General features: G+C 47.8%; 1 protein-coding gene across 1 annotated transcript; it reads left to right on the top strand.

Annotated features, from left to right (window-relative positions):
* The first annotated feature begins 468 nt into the window (after nt 1–468).
* LOC117409838 (zinc finger protein 653-like) lies at nt 469–14,336 on the top strand. The gene is made up of 10 exons (XM_059007179.1): nt 469–830; nt 2,702–2,745; nt 4,053–4,334; nt 4,940–5,403; nt 5,840–6,020; nt 7,206–7,299; nt 8,562–8,673; nt 9,436–9,550; nt 9,676–9,775; nt 11,506–14,336. The coding sequence occupies exons 1-10, from the start codon at nt 529–531 to the stop codon at nt 11,681–11,683; spliced, it is 1,872 nt and encodes a 623-aa protein (XP_058863162.1). The 5' UTR covers nt 469–528; the 3' UTR covers nt 11,684–14,336.
* The last annotated feature ends 363 nt before the right edge of the window (nt 14,337–14,699 follow it).

The raw sequence follows: 14,699 nt of genomic DNA on the forward strand, positions 1-14,699 counted from the left end.
TACATCAGGATAATACAAAATACTACAGATTAAATAACACTTGACAGATTACAGTACTCTAAAGTACAGGATTAAATGCAGTAAAATAGGGGGGCAGATAAGAGCAAGTAAAGCGCATTTAAGGAAGAGTGATAAAGAGTCCAGAGGGAAACGAGGAGTTTCTACAGGTGCTGTCTGAAGAGGTGAGACTATAGGCAATAGTTTTCAATAATTCAGACAACGTTGGTGAGGTCTTTAGAAAAAATGCATTTTTTATTCCCAAAACACCATTTTAAAATTGTAAAAAAAAAAAAAAAAAGTTTGCATATTTTGATAATGACATGTAAAACGTAAGTAACACTTTAATTATAAACGACAACATTTCCGGTAAGGTCAAAAAAAACGTCGCTGGCTTGATGCGCAGGGGGAGTAAAAAAATAGTCGTATCCGGTAAGGTCAAAACAGACGCTCCTATTCTAAACTATCGTAAACCACTGCACATCCGGTAAGGTCAAAAACACCGCTCGGGTCAGCTGTTGGAGTGTCAAGATGGCGGACATCGGTCCCGAAGCAGAAGCGGCCGTTGTAACTGGAAATCAGGAGCCCGGCGAGTCCTGCTCCGGCTCGCTGAGGCGCTGCCGTGGACGGCCCCGGCTCCCTGACTCGGACCGGGCCCAGAGGCGCTTGGAGTCGCGGAAGAAGTACGACGTGAGGCGGGTTTACCTGGGCCAGTCGCACCGGCTGTGGAGCGAGCTCCGGCGGAGGACCGGTCTGAGCGACTCGGGACTGGCCGAGTATCTGGTACAGCTGGACGTTAGATACGGGGGGAGATACCGGGAGAGACACGGCGGGTAGGTTCTGTGTAACGGTATGTTGACACCGACCCGTCGTTGCCACGCAGTTACTTATGGGGTTAAAGTGAAAAACCGAGACTTTTTTTTTTTTTTTTCTTCAATTCATTGACGTCGTAGCTAGTTATACTACAAGTACTGTATAATCATAATTTAAAAGTTAAACCTCGGGTTTATTTATTTCACATCACAGCCCTGTATCGTTTTCCTTCTATTGCCATCTGACCAAAACTTGTTAAATAATGTTAAAAAAAAAACAGGTAAACCGGGACCACAAAGCTAAGGCTGAAAACTGGGACATCTGGAGGCGTCTGGTAACCCTAATCATAACACTACAGCGATTTAAATTACACTTAGGTACCGGTTTCCTAAGCTTATAAATGAATCACCAGACGTCTTTGTATTTGATCCTGGAAGTAACTTAGTATGTTAATCTTTTAATATAGCGGTGTGTTGATTCTCTGTCAGTGTCAAACAAACAAGAGCGTTTGGAAACAAAATACTGTAGGTAGATCACTCGGAGATCCGTCAGGGTTAATATCATATCACGATACTCCCCAAATCCTATAGGAGCTACTAGTCAGTGAGATGTTTATATACAAAGCTATTGTAAAGAGCAGCGTCCTCTACAAAGTGCTTTCAGTTTAATAAGGTTTGAATATTTTATGGTTATGGTTTTGCCGTTTAAGCTGAGGGAATATGAAGCCGCGTTTTTAGGAACAGTGGCTTGAGAGACCTAAGCCCCTTTCACACTGGCGCTCCTGGCTACCCGGGTCACAGTCTGGTGCAGCGGCCGACCTCAGGATGTGGGTCGACACGCTTCAGCCTGGGTCGAGCAAGACACAATGCATGAGGGGCGTTTGTAATGGGAAGAAGTAAAAACCGCCACGCCTGCGTGAAGTTTTGACTTCCGAAAGGAACCAGTTCTGTTTATTCACAGTTTGTTGATTGAGACGCACCATGAGCCAGATCGATGCAGCTATAGTGTGGAGCGATTAATCAACGTTTGGGCTGGCGATCCAGTCCGGAGTACATGGTTCCAAGCCACACAGTGTCTTCGTGTTCCCTCAGCTCAAGAAATAGCATGTCTAATGTGCTGTGCCCAGTGAGTGGCTGTTCTAATATATAAAAGTATACAACTGACTAATCGGAACTGACCTGTAATTTAGTCCAGAAGACGCTTTCACAAATGACATGCAGTCTTACAACGGCTGTTGAAACCAAACTTATTACAGTGATCTCCTGTATTTATTTTTGTAAAATGTTATTACAGATTTTTGTCAATGTAAGAATCAAAAACCTAAAACAAAACCTAAAGCAGGCGTTTTTAGAATGGTCCAGGTTGGGGTCAGTGCTCAGTACAGGGTCAGGGTGGTCCAGATTGGGGTCATTACAGGGTCAGGGTGGTCCAGGTTGGGGTCAGGATGGTCCAGGTTGGGGTCGGTGCTCATTACAAGGTCAGGATGGTCCAGGTTGGGGTCAGTGCTCAGTACAGGGTCAGGGTGGTCCAGATTGGGGTCAGTACAGGGTCAGGGTTGTCCAGGTTGGGGTCAGGATGGTCCAGGTTGGGGTCGGTGCTCATTACAAGGTCAGGATGGTCCAGGTTGGGGTCGGTGCTCAGTACAGTGTCAGGGTGGTCCAGGTTGGGGTCAGTACAGGGTCAGGGTGGTCCAGGTTGGGGTGAGTACAGGGTCATGGTGGTCCAGGTTGGGGTCGGTACAGGGTCAGGGTGGTCCAGGTTGGGGTCGGTACAGGGTCAGGGTGGTCCAGGTTGGGGTCGGTACAGGGTCAGGATGGTCCAAGTTGAGGTCAGGGTGGTCCAGGTTGGGGTCGGTGCTCAGTATTATCTTAATGTTTCTTTTTTCTTTCAGCAAACAATTGAACCAGGAGGCGTGCCCAGTGAAACAGAAACAGAGTGAGTCATCTATCTAATCCTGTCCTTCCCTGATTCCATCGTTCAGAAAGATCCACAAAATCAACACCTACTGCACTGCATCCAGTTGAAGAAGGGCATAGTGTCCGAAACGTCCTCAACTTTGATATTAAATCACTTTATGTGGATTTTAAAACTCCTAATTTTTATTTTATTTTTACAACTTGGTGAGCAAAGCGTCTTATGTTCGTACAAAGTGCAGTGGCATGCATTCTCGATAATCCTGTTATCATTGATAATGTTTCTGATGGGCATCTAAAGATAAAATGCCTCCGTGCCTTTCTCACTAAGATGTTCCTCTCTCTTCCTGTAGCCAATTGTTCATAAAGAGATGCTGAGGGGTTAAGTGCATCGCAAACCACTTGAATTCACCTTCCTCTTTGGTGCCGGAGAACAGTGGTTCCCTTATAAAAGTTTCCTATAATAAAATCATAGCAAAGTGTAATAAAGCATGGTAAAGCATAGGGAAGCATTCTAAAGAACAGCGAGGCATGGTAAAGCATATTAATAAAAATGTGAAGTGGTTACTGTTCTCACAGTGAGTGCGTGCTCCGTGTCTCCTGCAGGGGGAGCAGTGCAATGTGAAGTGGTTACTGTTCTCACAGCGAGTGCGTGCTCCGTGTCTCCTGCAGGGGGAGCAGTGCAATGTGAAGTGGTTACTGTTCTCACAGCGAGTGCGTGCTCCGTGTCTCCTGCAGGGGGAGCAGTGCAATGTGAAGTGGTTACTGTTCTCACAGCGAGTGCGTGCTCCGTGTCTCCTGCAGGGGGAGCAGTGCAATGTGAAGTGGTTACTGTTCTCACAGCGAGTGCGTGCTCCGTGTCTCCTGCAGGGGGAGCAGTGCAATGTGAAGTGGTTACTGTTCTCACAGCGAGTGCGTTCTCCGTGTCTCCTGCAGGGGAGCAGTGCGATGTGACGTAGTTACTGTTCTCACAGCGAGTGCATGCTCCATGTCTCCTGCAGGGGGAGCAGTGCAATGTGAAGTGGTTACTGTTCTCACAGCGAGTGCCTGCTCCGTGTCTCCTGCAGGGAAGCAGTGCGATGTGACGTAGTTACTGTTCTCACAGCGAGTGCATGCTCCGTGTCTCCTGCAGGGGGAGCAGTGCAATGTGAAGTGGTTACTGTTCTCACAGTGAGTGCGTGCTCCGTGTCTCCTGCAGGGAAGCAGTGCGATGTGACGTAGTTACTGTTCTCACAGCGAGTGCATGCTCCGTGTCTCCTGCAGGGGGAGCAGTGCAATGTGAAGTGGTTACTGTTCTCACAGCGAGTGCCTGCTCCGTGTCTCCTGCAGGGGAGCAGTGCGATGTGAACTGTCTGCACAGCCTGGTGAGCTGGTACGAGGAGCACCGGCTGACCTGTCCTCACGAGCCGCAGCTCCGATCCCTGGAGCCGGGGTTGGGCTTCTCCACCAGCGCGCTGTGGCAGTGCCAGGGAGGACACGGCTTCCACCAGCACCTCTCCTCACCGGACAGGGAGGCCAGCGACTCGGAGAACGAGAGCCACACCGACGGGGCAGCGGGAGGGAAAACGCCCCAGAGCCAGAGGAGGAAACGGGGGTCCAAGCACAGTCGAGGTGGGTCCTCCTCCTAGATGGATTTTCATTTTAAAACATGACTTACTAACTAGGATCAAGAAATCTTTCAGTTTCCATCTCAGCGGGGGGGGGGGGGGGTCAATTCTAAGGTCATTTCGCCTCAGTAGTGTCTTCTGGTGCAAAGCATGTTACTGGCTGTAGAGCATGTCAGTCAGAGGGGAGGCAGCTGATTGGTTGTTGACAGGAAAGAAGCCGGTGAAAGGGTGGTAACAATTTCACCCTCCACCTGACCAGAGAAGTCCAACACCCACTGAAAGCTTGTGACACAGATTTCTTAACGCAGTGCAGGACCAGATTTTAAATTACAAGTAAATGTTTGCAGTAACATGTTTCTGTCATTCCTGTTCTTTCTGTGCTTTGTACCCTGCTGATGAAGTCAATGCTAAACCAAAACGCATCCATTTTTTAAAATAGTTTTTCAACCAATAAAGTTTGATACGCAAGTTCTTCCTTTACTTTCTTTCATTGCTGCACGTTTGCGAGCTGTGTAGCGAATGGAAGTGCCTCACGAACGGTGAAGACTTGTGGAACGGTTCAGTCTGCTTCGATAGGTAATGCATTGATTTCTTCTCTTCCTTTTATAGACACGACAGAAAGCGCGGAGGACTCGGAGCGCTCGGAGGACTGTGGCACGACGGAGGTGGAGTGCGGTGACGTCCAGATCGCGGGAGAGACGCCGGCACAGTCCCAGGAAACCGATTTCAGACAGCCCAGCCCAGCGCGCCTTCACGAGAGGGAGGCGGGGATCGAGGGGGGTGGACAGGTCAACACTGACCAGACCCTGGAAAACCACACCTGCAACCAGCAGGGGGAAGCTAGCAGCATTGCCGTACTGCCGTCCGATACTAACTTTGTGGTGGTGACGACTACCGATCCAGAGACAGTCCCGGAGGACTCCAGCAGGGGGCACTCTCCTCCTCCTCCACCACCCCCTGCCGCTCCCCTACGACTCGCCAGCCCAGGGGAGCTGTATGAGCAGCAGACTCTGGAGACAGTGGTGGCTAGCTGTCAAATTGCAGATGGAGAAGGCTCTATGGAGGGCTCACAGGTAGGGCTGCTAACTGCACTCCTCCAAAATGCCTTGAAGTTGCTCCGTCACTTAGATGGCAAGATTTTAGTTTTGTTTATATTAGTTTTTGCTCAATTGAGCCAACGTCCCAACGTTTCGGTATGCTAAACACACCCTTGTCAAGGGAAAGTGTGTTTGAAAAGTGGAGGTACTTACAGGTTTGAATGTCCTTTGATGTGTCTGTGATCTGTTTTGTGTTTACTGGATATTTCAGTCAATCGCTCGGGGATGGAAACAAGACTCCTGCTGCACAGCAGTTTCACCCATTCCAGGTTTTACAACAAGCTTGATTAGCCCAAGTGCATGGGTAACGAGCTGTGTCGTGTCTTATTAAACTCCTAGTGAAACCAGGAATGGATTTAATATGCTATGCACGGCGAGTCTTATTTTCATCTCTCTTGGGATCTGCCTGCAGGTCATTATCATCACAGGATCGAGCTACGAGGCGCTGGCTTCGGAGGGTATCCACCTGGATGTGGGAGGAAGCGGGTCGGAGGGCGTGAGCTGCACAGTGATAGAGGGGGTCACATACAGCCATGTCTGTGAGACTGGCCCGGGACACTGCGACAGCATGCACTCCATCAGAACCATCGCAGGTACTCACTGCAGCAGCAGTTACTATTACCCGTGTGCAAGGCTGTGTTATTTTGTTATCACAGATTTCTGTGAAGTGTAAGCAGTGTAATATGCAGCTCCCTTTGAAGAGTCCCTGTGACAGGGTAGTGACGCGGCCCAGGCTGGCTACCAGCAGGAGAGAACTGGGGAATGGCCACACCTGATTGCTGGCAGGGACAGATTTAACCCCGTCCCTGTCAGCCTTCTCCCACACACACTATTCCCATCAGCAGGGCTCCCATCCTGCTTCCCAGCAGTGTGGAGTAGTGGTTAGGGCTCTGGACCCTTGACCGGAGGGTCGTGGGTTCAATCCCCGGTGAGAGACACTGCTGCTGTTCACTTGAGCAAGGTATTTTACCTAGATTGCTCCAGTAAAAACTCAAATAATGTGATGTCTTGTAACAATTGTAAGTCACCCTGGATAAGGGCGTCTGCTAAGAAATAAATAATTGATTGAATTGAATTCCCAGTTTTACTTGGTTTGATAATTCACTGATGGTGAAAATCTTGTAGAATGTCTTTAAAAGATGGACATTATTAAAAACGAAATATTCTGCAATTTAGCATGTGCTGTTTCTCAGGTAAGCATTGAAGTATTTAGGAAAACGGTCAGCTTTGAATATGACCAAAGCTATTTGTTTCTGCTTTAATAAATGTCTTGAAATGCCTATTTTTGGACCGTGAGATTTAGCGATGCTGGGTTAATCCTGAAGTCTTTAACGCTTAGGAACTTGCATTTTCATCAGCATCTAGAGTCTAGGGGGTTTATCAAAATACAACACACGTGCATGCAGGTTGAGTCAATTCCAATTCAGTTTTAAAATCCATTCCCAGTCATAACTGTGGTGATTGTTCAGCAGCTTTCATTGTGAAACCAATTGAATTGACAACTAACAGGGACTTCAGCGTAAGTCATGTGCTGCCCCTGTGAGAAGTTCATCTGAACAGAGCTCTGCCGATTGCAGTTTTGACCAGCGATGTGTTGGAATTGATTCCAAGGCAATGGGAATGCAGTGGCCCTGTGTTCACGTGATGCTTCTGCTTCTTGGTATGACCCGTGGTGGAGGTGAAGTGATCATCAGTGATGGACTGATTCAGCTCTGAATCATTCTTCTGTCCAGGCAGCATGCTGTTCTCTTAGCTCTGTTTCCTTCTGGTCTTTGCAGAGATTGAGAAGGAAGAGACCGACGAGAGCCTGGGGCTGCTGGAGACCCCCGAGAACACATCCGAGGAGAGGGAGATGCAGACCGGCTCACGCAGGTCAGCACGATCACATGAACGAAACTGAAACCCAATGACAAACCCTTCCACTGCGGCTGGAAGACACTGAACCATACGTTTTTCATTGAACTTGAGTTTCTTTTAAGGTTTCAGAATTCAGCACTATAGAGTGATTTAATAGTTATGGATGATAAACTAACCTACCGACCCCAGCGCTTGGGTTTGTGTCTTCTAAGATCTAAGATAAAATAAAGGATTTGTTCATACAATATGGTCAAATGTTTTGCATGCCCCAGACATTCTCTCTCTCTCTCTCTCTCTCTCTCTCTCTCTATATATATATATAAGAAACTATTTCAACATAATTTAGTTATTTTATTTAACATAATTTAATCAAAGAAACTACAAAATGATATCACAAAAGTCTACCAGAAGCCATAATAGTAGTACAGTATTTAGTGTTAGATTTCGAAATGTCACATTTGTCAGTTCTGCGTTAAGTATCTGGGAAAACTACAAAGCGGTATGTAATTCAATATGTTAACGTAACATTATTCAGCAGGTTTCATTCGACTCTGAAGCAAAATGTGTTAATTCTATAGGCCGATGCAAAACTTTTGGCCACAGATGTAGTTATTACAGAATTAATGTCTGAAAATCCATTCTGTCTGTCGTAAAGTCTAATATATTGTTTTAATCTAATTTGTAACTAATCAAAAAAAAGGTATATATATTTTGCAGTTTAGACGAGAGCATACCTGCAGTGTTGTGGTTCAGCTTTGAAGAAAGTTCTCTATAATGTAGCATCTTCCACAAGGAAGGGATCAGAAAAGGAACGTGCTGCTCCTAACACAGCCAGCTGATCTGTCAGCAGGAGGAGGTGTTTACAGACCGCCCTGCTCCTGACACAGCCAGCTGATCTGTCAGCAGGAGAAGGTGTTTACAGACCGCCCTGCGCCTCACACAGCCAGCTGATCTGTCAGCAGGAGAAGGTGTTTACAGACCGCCCTGCTCCTGACACAGCCAGCTGATCTGTCAGCAGGAGGAGGTGTTTACAGACCGCCCTGCTCCTGACACAGCCAGCTGATCTGTCAGCAGGAGGAGGTGTTTACAGACCGCCCTGCTCCTGACACAGCCAGCTGATCTGTCAGCAGGAGGAGGTGTTTACAGACCTCCCTGCTCCTGACACAGCCAGCTGATCTGTCAGCAGGAGAAGGTGTTTACAGACCGCCCTGCGCCTCACACAGCCAGCTGATCTGTCAGCAGGAGGAGGTGTTTACGGACTGTGGTTTGTTGTCTAGGTCCAAGAGGAGCCGCAGAGGTCCAGTGATTGAAGCGGACGGCATGCTGAAGATGTTTCATTGTCCGTACGAAGGCTGCAGGCAGGTGTATGTGGCAATGAGCAGCTTTCAGGTAAGAGGGAATCCCAGCACTACAGCACCTCCCACTCCCACTGCAGGGCGTCCCAACAGAGACCCCTGCACTGGTCCACATTTCAGTCTACGCCCGTGCTGTGACGGGATGGTCTGGTTAATGGAGAAGAATGGGAACGTTTTCAGCCTGAGTCTCTCGGATACGTAGAGAATTTATTTTATGAATTACTATTTTTAATGAGTCATTTAACAGAAGCTTTTATCCAAAGCGACTTACAGAGACTAGGGGGGGGAACTCTGCTGAGTCACTTCCAATAGGACCTTGTTTGTTTTACATCTCATCCGAAGGACGGAGCACAAGGAGGTGAAGTGATTTGCCCAGGGTCAGCCTCAGTGAGTCAGTGGCTGAGCCGGGATTTGAACCGGGGACCTGCTGGTATCCAGCCCTTTTTTTTTAACCAGCTTCTGGAGAGTAATGCATAACTAATCTGAGTGACTTTTTGCAGTAACTTGTAACTCTTAAGCGTTTTCTGTGAAAAAAAAAAATATATAGCTTAATTACATAAAAACATTTTTTTGAAAAAGGACTCCAGCACTACAGCATCATGTCAGTGCTTCAGTAGAACCTAGGTGTATACAGTACAAGAAAAAACCCTGAAATACACGAAGATATGATGTCGTGCTTGATTTTACTGCTTTCAGTTGTTTTTTATCGTACGGTATCTTGCTGCATTGTGAATCTGACATCCTTTGTTATTAGCCAGCTGTGTAAGTTCTGGTCCAACGTCCCCTTCCCTTTCAGAACCACGTGAATCTGGTTCACAGGAAGGGCAGGACGAAGGTGTGCCCTCACCCTGGCTGTGGGAAGAAGTTCTACCTGTCGAACCACCTCCACCGGCACATGATCATCCACTCCGGTGAGTACCAGAGAGGAGGAGGGGAGGGGAATGATGTGACCCCGTCTTTTCTGCGTTAGGATTAGGGTTAGGGTTGGGAGAGTGGAGGGGAATGATCTGACCCTGTCTTATCTCTTCTGCTTTAGGGGTCCGTGATTTTATCTGTGAAACGTGTGGGAAATCCTTCAAAAGGAAAAACCACCTGGAGGTGCATCGAAGAACTCACACAGGAGAGACGCCACTGCAGTGAGTAGAGGATGTGTGTGTGTGTGTGTGTGTGTGTGTCACTGTGTGTGTGTGTGTGTCACTGTGTGTGTGTGTGTGTCACTGTGTGTGTGTGTGTGTCACTGTGTGTGTGTGCGTGCGTGTCACTGTGGGGGTGTGCGCGTGTCACTGTGTGTGTGCGTGCGTGTCACTGTGGGGGTGCGTGCGTGTCACTGGGGGTGTGCGCGTGTCACTGTGTGTGTGTGCGTGCGTGTCACTGTGGGGGTGTGCGCGTGTCACTGGGGGGGTGTGCGCGTGTCACTGGGGGGGTGTGTGCGCGTGTCACTGGGGGGGTGTGCGCGTGTCACTGGGGGGGTGTGCGCGTGTCACTGGGGGGGTGTGCGCGTGTCACTGTAGTGGTGTGCGCGCGTGTCACTGGGGGGGTGTGCGCGTGTCACTGTGTGTGTGTGTGTGTGTGTCACTGTGTGTGTGTGTGTCACTGTGTGTGTGTGTGTCACTGTGTGTGTGTGTGCGTGCGTGTCACTGTGGGGGTGTGCGCGCGTGTCACTGTGGGGGTGTGCGCGCGTGTCACTGTGGGGGTGTGCGCGTGTCACTGTGGGGGTGTGCGCGCGTGTCACTGGGGGGGTGTGCGCGCGTGTCACTGTGGGGGTGCGCGCGTGTCACTGTCGTGTGTGTGTGTGCGTGCGTGTCACTGTCGTGTGTGTGTGTGTGCGTGCGTGTCACTGTCGTGTGTGTGTGCGTGCGTGTCACTGTCGTGTGTGTGTGTGCGCGTGCGTGTCACTGTCGTGTGTCTCTCTGCGTGTCACTGTGTGTGTGCCTGTCTCGGTGTGTCTCTGTGCGTGCACTGTGTATGTGCCTGTCTCGGTGTGTCTCTGTGCGTGCATTGGTTTGCTTTGCATATTTTTGATACAGTAATTTATCCGTTCTCTGAACGAATACAGACATGGTCATTTCTTGTCTCTGAATACAAAGCAGTGTTTGTTTGGAAATTCAAAGAATTGTCCCATCCATGTTCCAAAGGAAGTCTGAGGGCAGTAAAGCAATGTCCTGCCCTAGCGGTTTGTTTTAAAGCCTAGTATGCAGAGATGAAGCAGTGAGACTGTAAAGCCCCTTTCACACTGGCATGCTCCACCCGGGTCAGAACCTGCCTGGGTCAGGACCCGGTCTCATGCAGGTTGGGTACGTGATTTCACACTGCCTTTCATAAAGCAGGGTTGACCTGGGTGACAGACGCAAGTACACAATGCGCGTATCAATGCCCCGGAAGCAGCTCGTTACAGACGCTTCCATCCAAGCTTCTCTGGATTGAACCGTCGGCCCAAATGTTGATCAGAGCAAACGTTTCTTCATCCCTGCTGCAGTCTGGCTCCTGTGCATCTCAAGCAACACAAACGTGGTTAAACAGAATAAACAGAAAGGTTCCTTGGTGAAGTGAATTGTTGTTATTGCGTCGGCCGTCATGCCTTTTGTCTCGATCAAACCTGAGTTTTATGTTTTCTGATTGATTATATTTGTTTTTTTACTCTTTTATTTCTTGTGTTTGATGTTGTTTGCTGGGGTGCTGTGAGCCTCTTGCCAGCTCATCATTGTAAATGAGAATGTGTTCTCTATCCACTCCTCTGGATAAGTAATGGATGGATGGATTGATGGATTGATTGATTGATGGATGGATGGATTGATGGATAGATGGATTGATTGATGGATGGATTGATGGATGGATTGATTGATGGATGCGTTTCTCCTCTTGCCAGGTGTGAGGTTTGCGGGTACCAGTGTCGGCAGCGCGCCTCTCTAAACTGGCACATGAAGAAACACAAACCGGAGCTGCATTACAACTTCACCTGCGAGCAGTGCGGCAAGAGGTTCGAGAAGCTGGAGAGCGTCAAGTTCCACAAACTCAAGAGCCATCCGGACAAGCAGGCGGTGTGAGAGACTACGGGCAGGGGCCTGCAGACTTCCTGGAGAAACAGGCAGGGCTGTCTCTCGCTCAGGATCCTGCAGACTCCCTGGAGAAACAGGCAAGGCTGTCTCTCGCTCAGGATCCTGCAGACTCCCTGGAGAAACAGGCAGGGCTGTCTCTCGCTCAGGATCCTGCAGACTCCCTGGAGAAACAGGCAGGGCTGTCTCTCACTCAGGATCCTGCAGACTCCCTGGAGAAACAGGCAGGGCTGCCCCTCTCTCCCTTACTGTTTTGCACTTGAGACCGCAGGGCGAAGATTAAAACCAGGCACCCCAGCAGACTGTGAACCTGGTGGCTCAGCTCTGAAGCCCAGCTGTGTCTTGGACGAGCGCTGGCAGTCTTGGCTCTTGCATGCAGGCTGTTCAGCGCTGGCCAGATTATGAGAAGAAGAAATTATCAGCGATGTCGAAATTGCAGATTACACAAATCTAAATAGATCTTCAGTCTCTGCAAGGGACTGACTGAGAGAGACGGTCTTTATACTAAGCTGCTGTGCACAATAGTGGGTAATGCAGTTTGCAGCATTCCGATCGTAGATCTGTTTATTTTATCAGGAACGTGTGTTCGGATGCCAGCTCGGAAAGTGGGAATGGCTGGCCGGGTTTATCCGATACACCTCGTCTCGGATCAGCGTTCCAGACTGAAGCGAGGGGCTGGTTCCAGCTTTTTTCCCTGTTTTTGAATTTGCACCCAAGGTAGCAGGGAAAAGGAAAAAGGAAAGCTTTGATAAGGCAAATTCTCCAACACATCCCAGCAATGGATTTTTGCTCCAACCCTAGCAGTGACCTGCCACTAGGGTTGCAGTAATGATCCACTGTTGGCATGTGTTTGAGAATTAGTCTCGCCTTCGTTATTTGCTGTAACTGAATGTTCTCGATGAGCGCACTGTAGTATTGGCGATAGTCGTCTAAAGCTGAGATCAGTGCCACTGCTACCGACCAGCCAGGTCAAGAACTGGTTTTCAATTCCTTTTTAAAATCCGTTCCCAATCCCTTCGAACGAATCGGAATTGAAGTTTTAGAGAAGTAATAAGTGTTGCGATCGCTCAGCTGCTTTCATTGGAGGCCAGTTTAATTGACTAACAAACAGTGCCTTCAACTGAAGTCGTGTGTTGCCTCTGTGAGAAGCTCATTGTAACAGAATGCCACGTAATTGAGCTGCTTTAATGACTTGGATTCATCAGTGCCCTCTGTTGGGGGAGAGAACAGTAGGATGGCTTCAATTAAAAAAAAAAGAATAGGAAGTCACAATCAGTGGGGAACAGGGTTGATGATAATGACCAGGATCTCTTGTAGAAGAGTCACTGGAAATGTCATTTATCATCAAGCCCTAGTCGCCATGCAACTACAGTATTTTTGAAGCTCTCTTTTACATTGAAACAAATTGAATATATATATAGAGAGAGAGAGAAAATGCTGTTTACATTTTAATTGAATCAGATGAGTTTAAGAGCTACCAGTATTTTTAGATCAGGGGGACACCCTCGCTAAATCTGCTGTGAGAGAGAGTGTTTGTACATATTAACGGCAGTGGAGAATTCCTTTTAAAAAATAGCGTCCTCAGAGTTTAATGGGCTGTATTCATTTACATCTTCAAACATCAAATCTGTACCATATCCAAAAAACAAAATAAATCCACAGATCTCACCCGTGAAGGACTGAAATGTGCAGTTTTGAAAGAAACACAGTAAGCATGTACTTTCGTTTTCGAAACAGACACCTGGTACTGTACTGAGTTCTGAGTCTTCCAGGAAACCTGTTACGCTTCTCTTCCTTGGGGGACGCATCTGATTGGTTATAGGCACGAAAGAAGCCAGTGAAGGGGTGGGGACAATTTCACCCTCCATGTGACACGGGAAGTACAAGGCCGTGTGAAAGCAGGGCTTGCAAACAGAGATTCCCTGAAACTGCAGCTTTGATCAGTGAGGAGTAGGAATTGATTACAAGGGAACAGGAACTGGGGAATTGGTTTTAAATTGGAATTGAAATCCAGGAATTGACCCCTGACCCTGGTTGTGATCTTCCATTCTCTCTATAGGACTCCAGTGTGCAGTGTTGAAAGAGACACATGTTGTGTATTTGGTATAATGACTGAAAGGCCAGTTCAGCTTTACCAAAATGCATTGTATGCAAGAGGAATGTTTATTAAAAGTGGGGCTATAGAGATATGAAGCGACACTTGTATTGTATTTTGCCACGTTACAGTATTCTGGATAAGGTCTGGGTGCAGAGTGGATCGCAGACTGGACCCGGCTGCAGCCCCAGTTTGACACTGGGAACGAGAGGAGATTGAGTTTCACACACTGGTTTCACGGTACAGGTGGAAATGGCTTATGTTTGCCGTGTAAACTCAGATGTTTGGCAGTTGGGTTTCCTTTCAGTCTGGTGTTTAGTTCGACCTTGTGTTTATTCTCGTTGGGGAATTAGCGTTGACGTTTCTATAAAGTATTTCTGTACCTTTTTTAAGCAGTGTATGCACTAAAAGAATGGAAAGCTGTGAGTTTGTTTTTGCAGTTAATGTACCATAAAAAAAAATACTAAATGTAAAATACTTGTATATAAAGCCTTGTACAGAATGGTCACAAACAAGTTATGAAATTGAACAATAAACTTTTTTTTTGTACTTTTGCAGTGTGAACAGCTTGTTTGGGGGGGGGGGGGGGGGGTCTATCAGTTAGACATAGAATCACATGTTCGTTAACTGAAGCATCACACATTGCTTTACAAATCTAGTAGCTTCAGCGTGTAGTAACTGCAATAGGCAGTCATTATCCACCGAGCAGTGTTACACACTTTAGAACGCAGGATACAATTTGACACTGATGTAGTTTGCAGCTGTGGCCACGGGAGGGCAGCAAAGGACCGCTGCGTGAGAGGCTTGGGTTAAGAAACCGCCGCTCTCCAATTCGTTCTGTGGATCACTTGTCATGAAACTCGGCGCTGGTGTTATTTTGCGTACGTTTATAAGAATATCACATTCTGGGAA

This window comes from Acipenser ruthenus, chromosome 34, assembly GCF_902713425.1.
Source record: "Acipenser ruthenus chromosome 34, fAciRut3.2 maternal haplotype, whole genome shotgun sequence".
In the NCBI taxonomy this organism is placed as follows: domain Eukaryota; kingdom Metazoa; phylum Chordata; class Actinopteri; order Acipenseriformes; family Acipenseridae; genus Acipenser; species Acipenser ruthenus.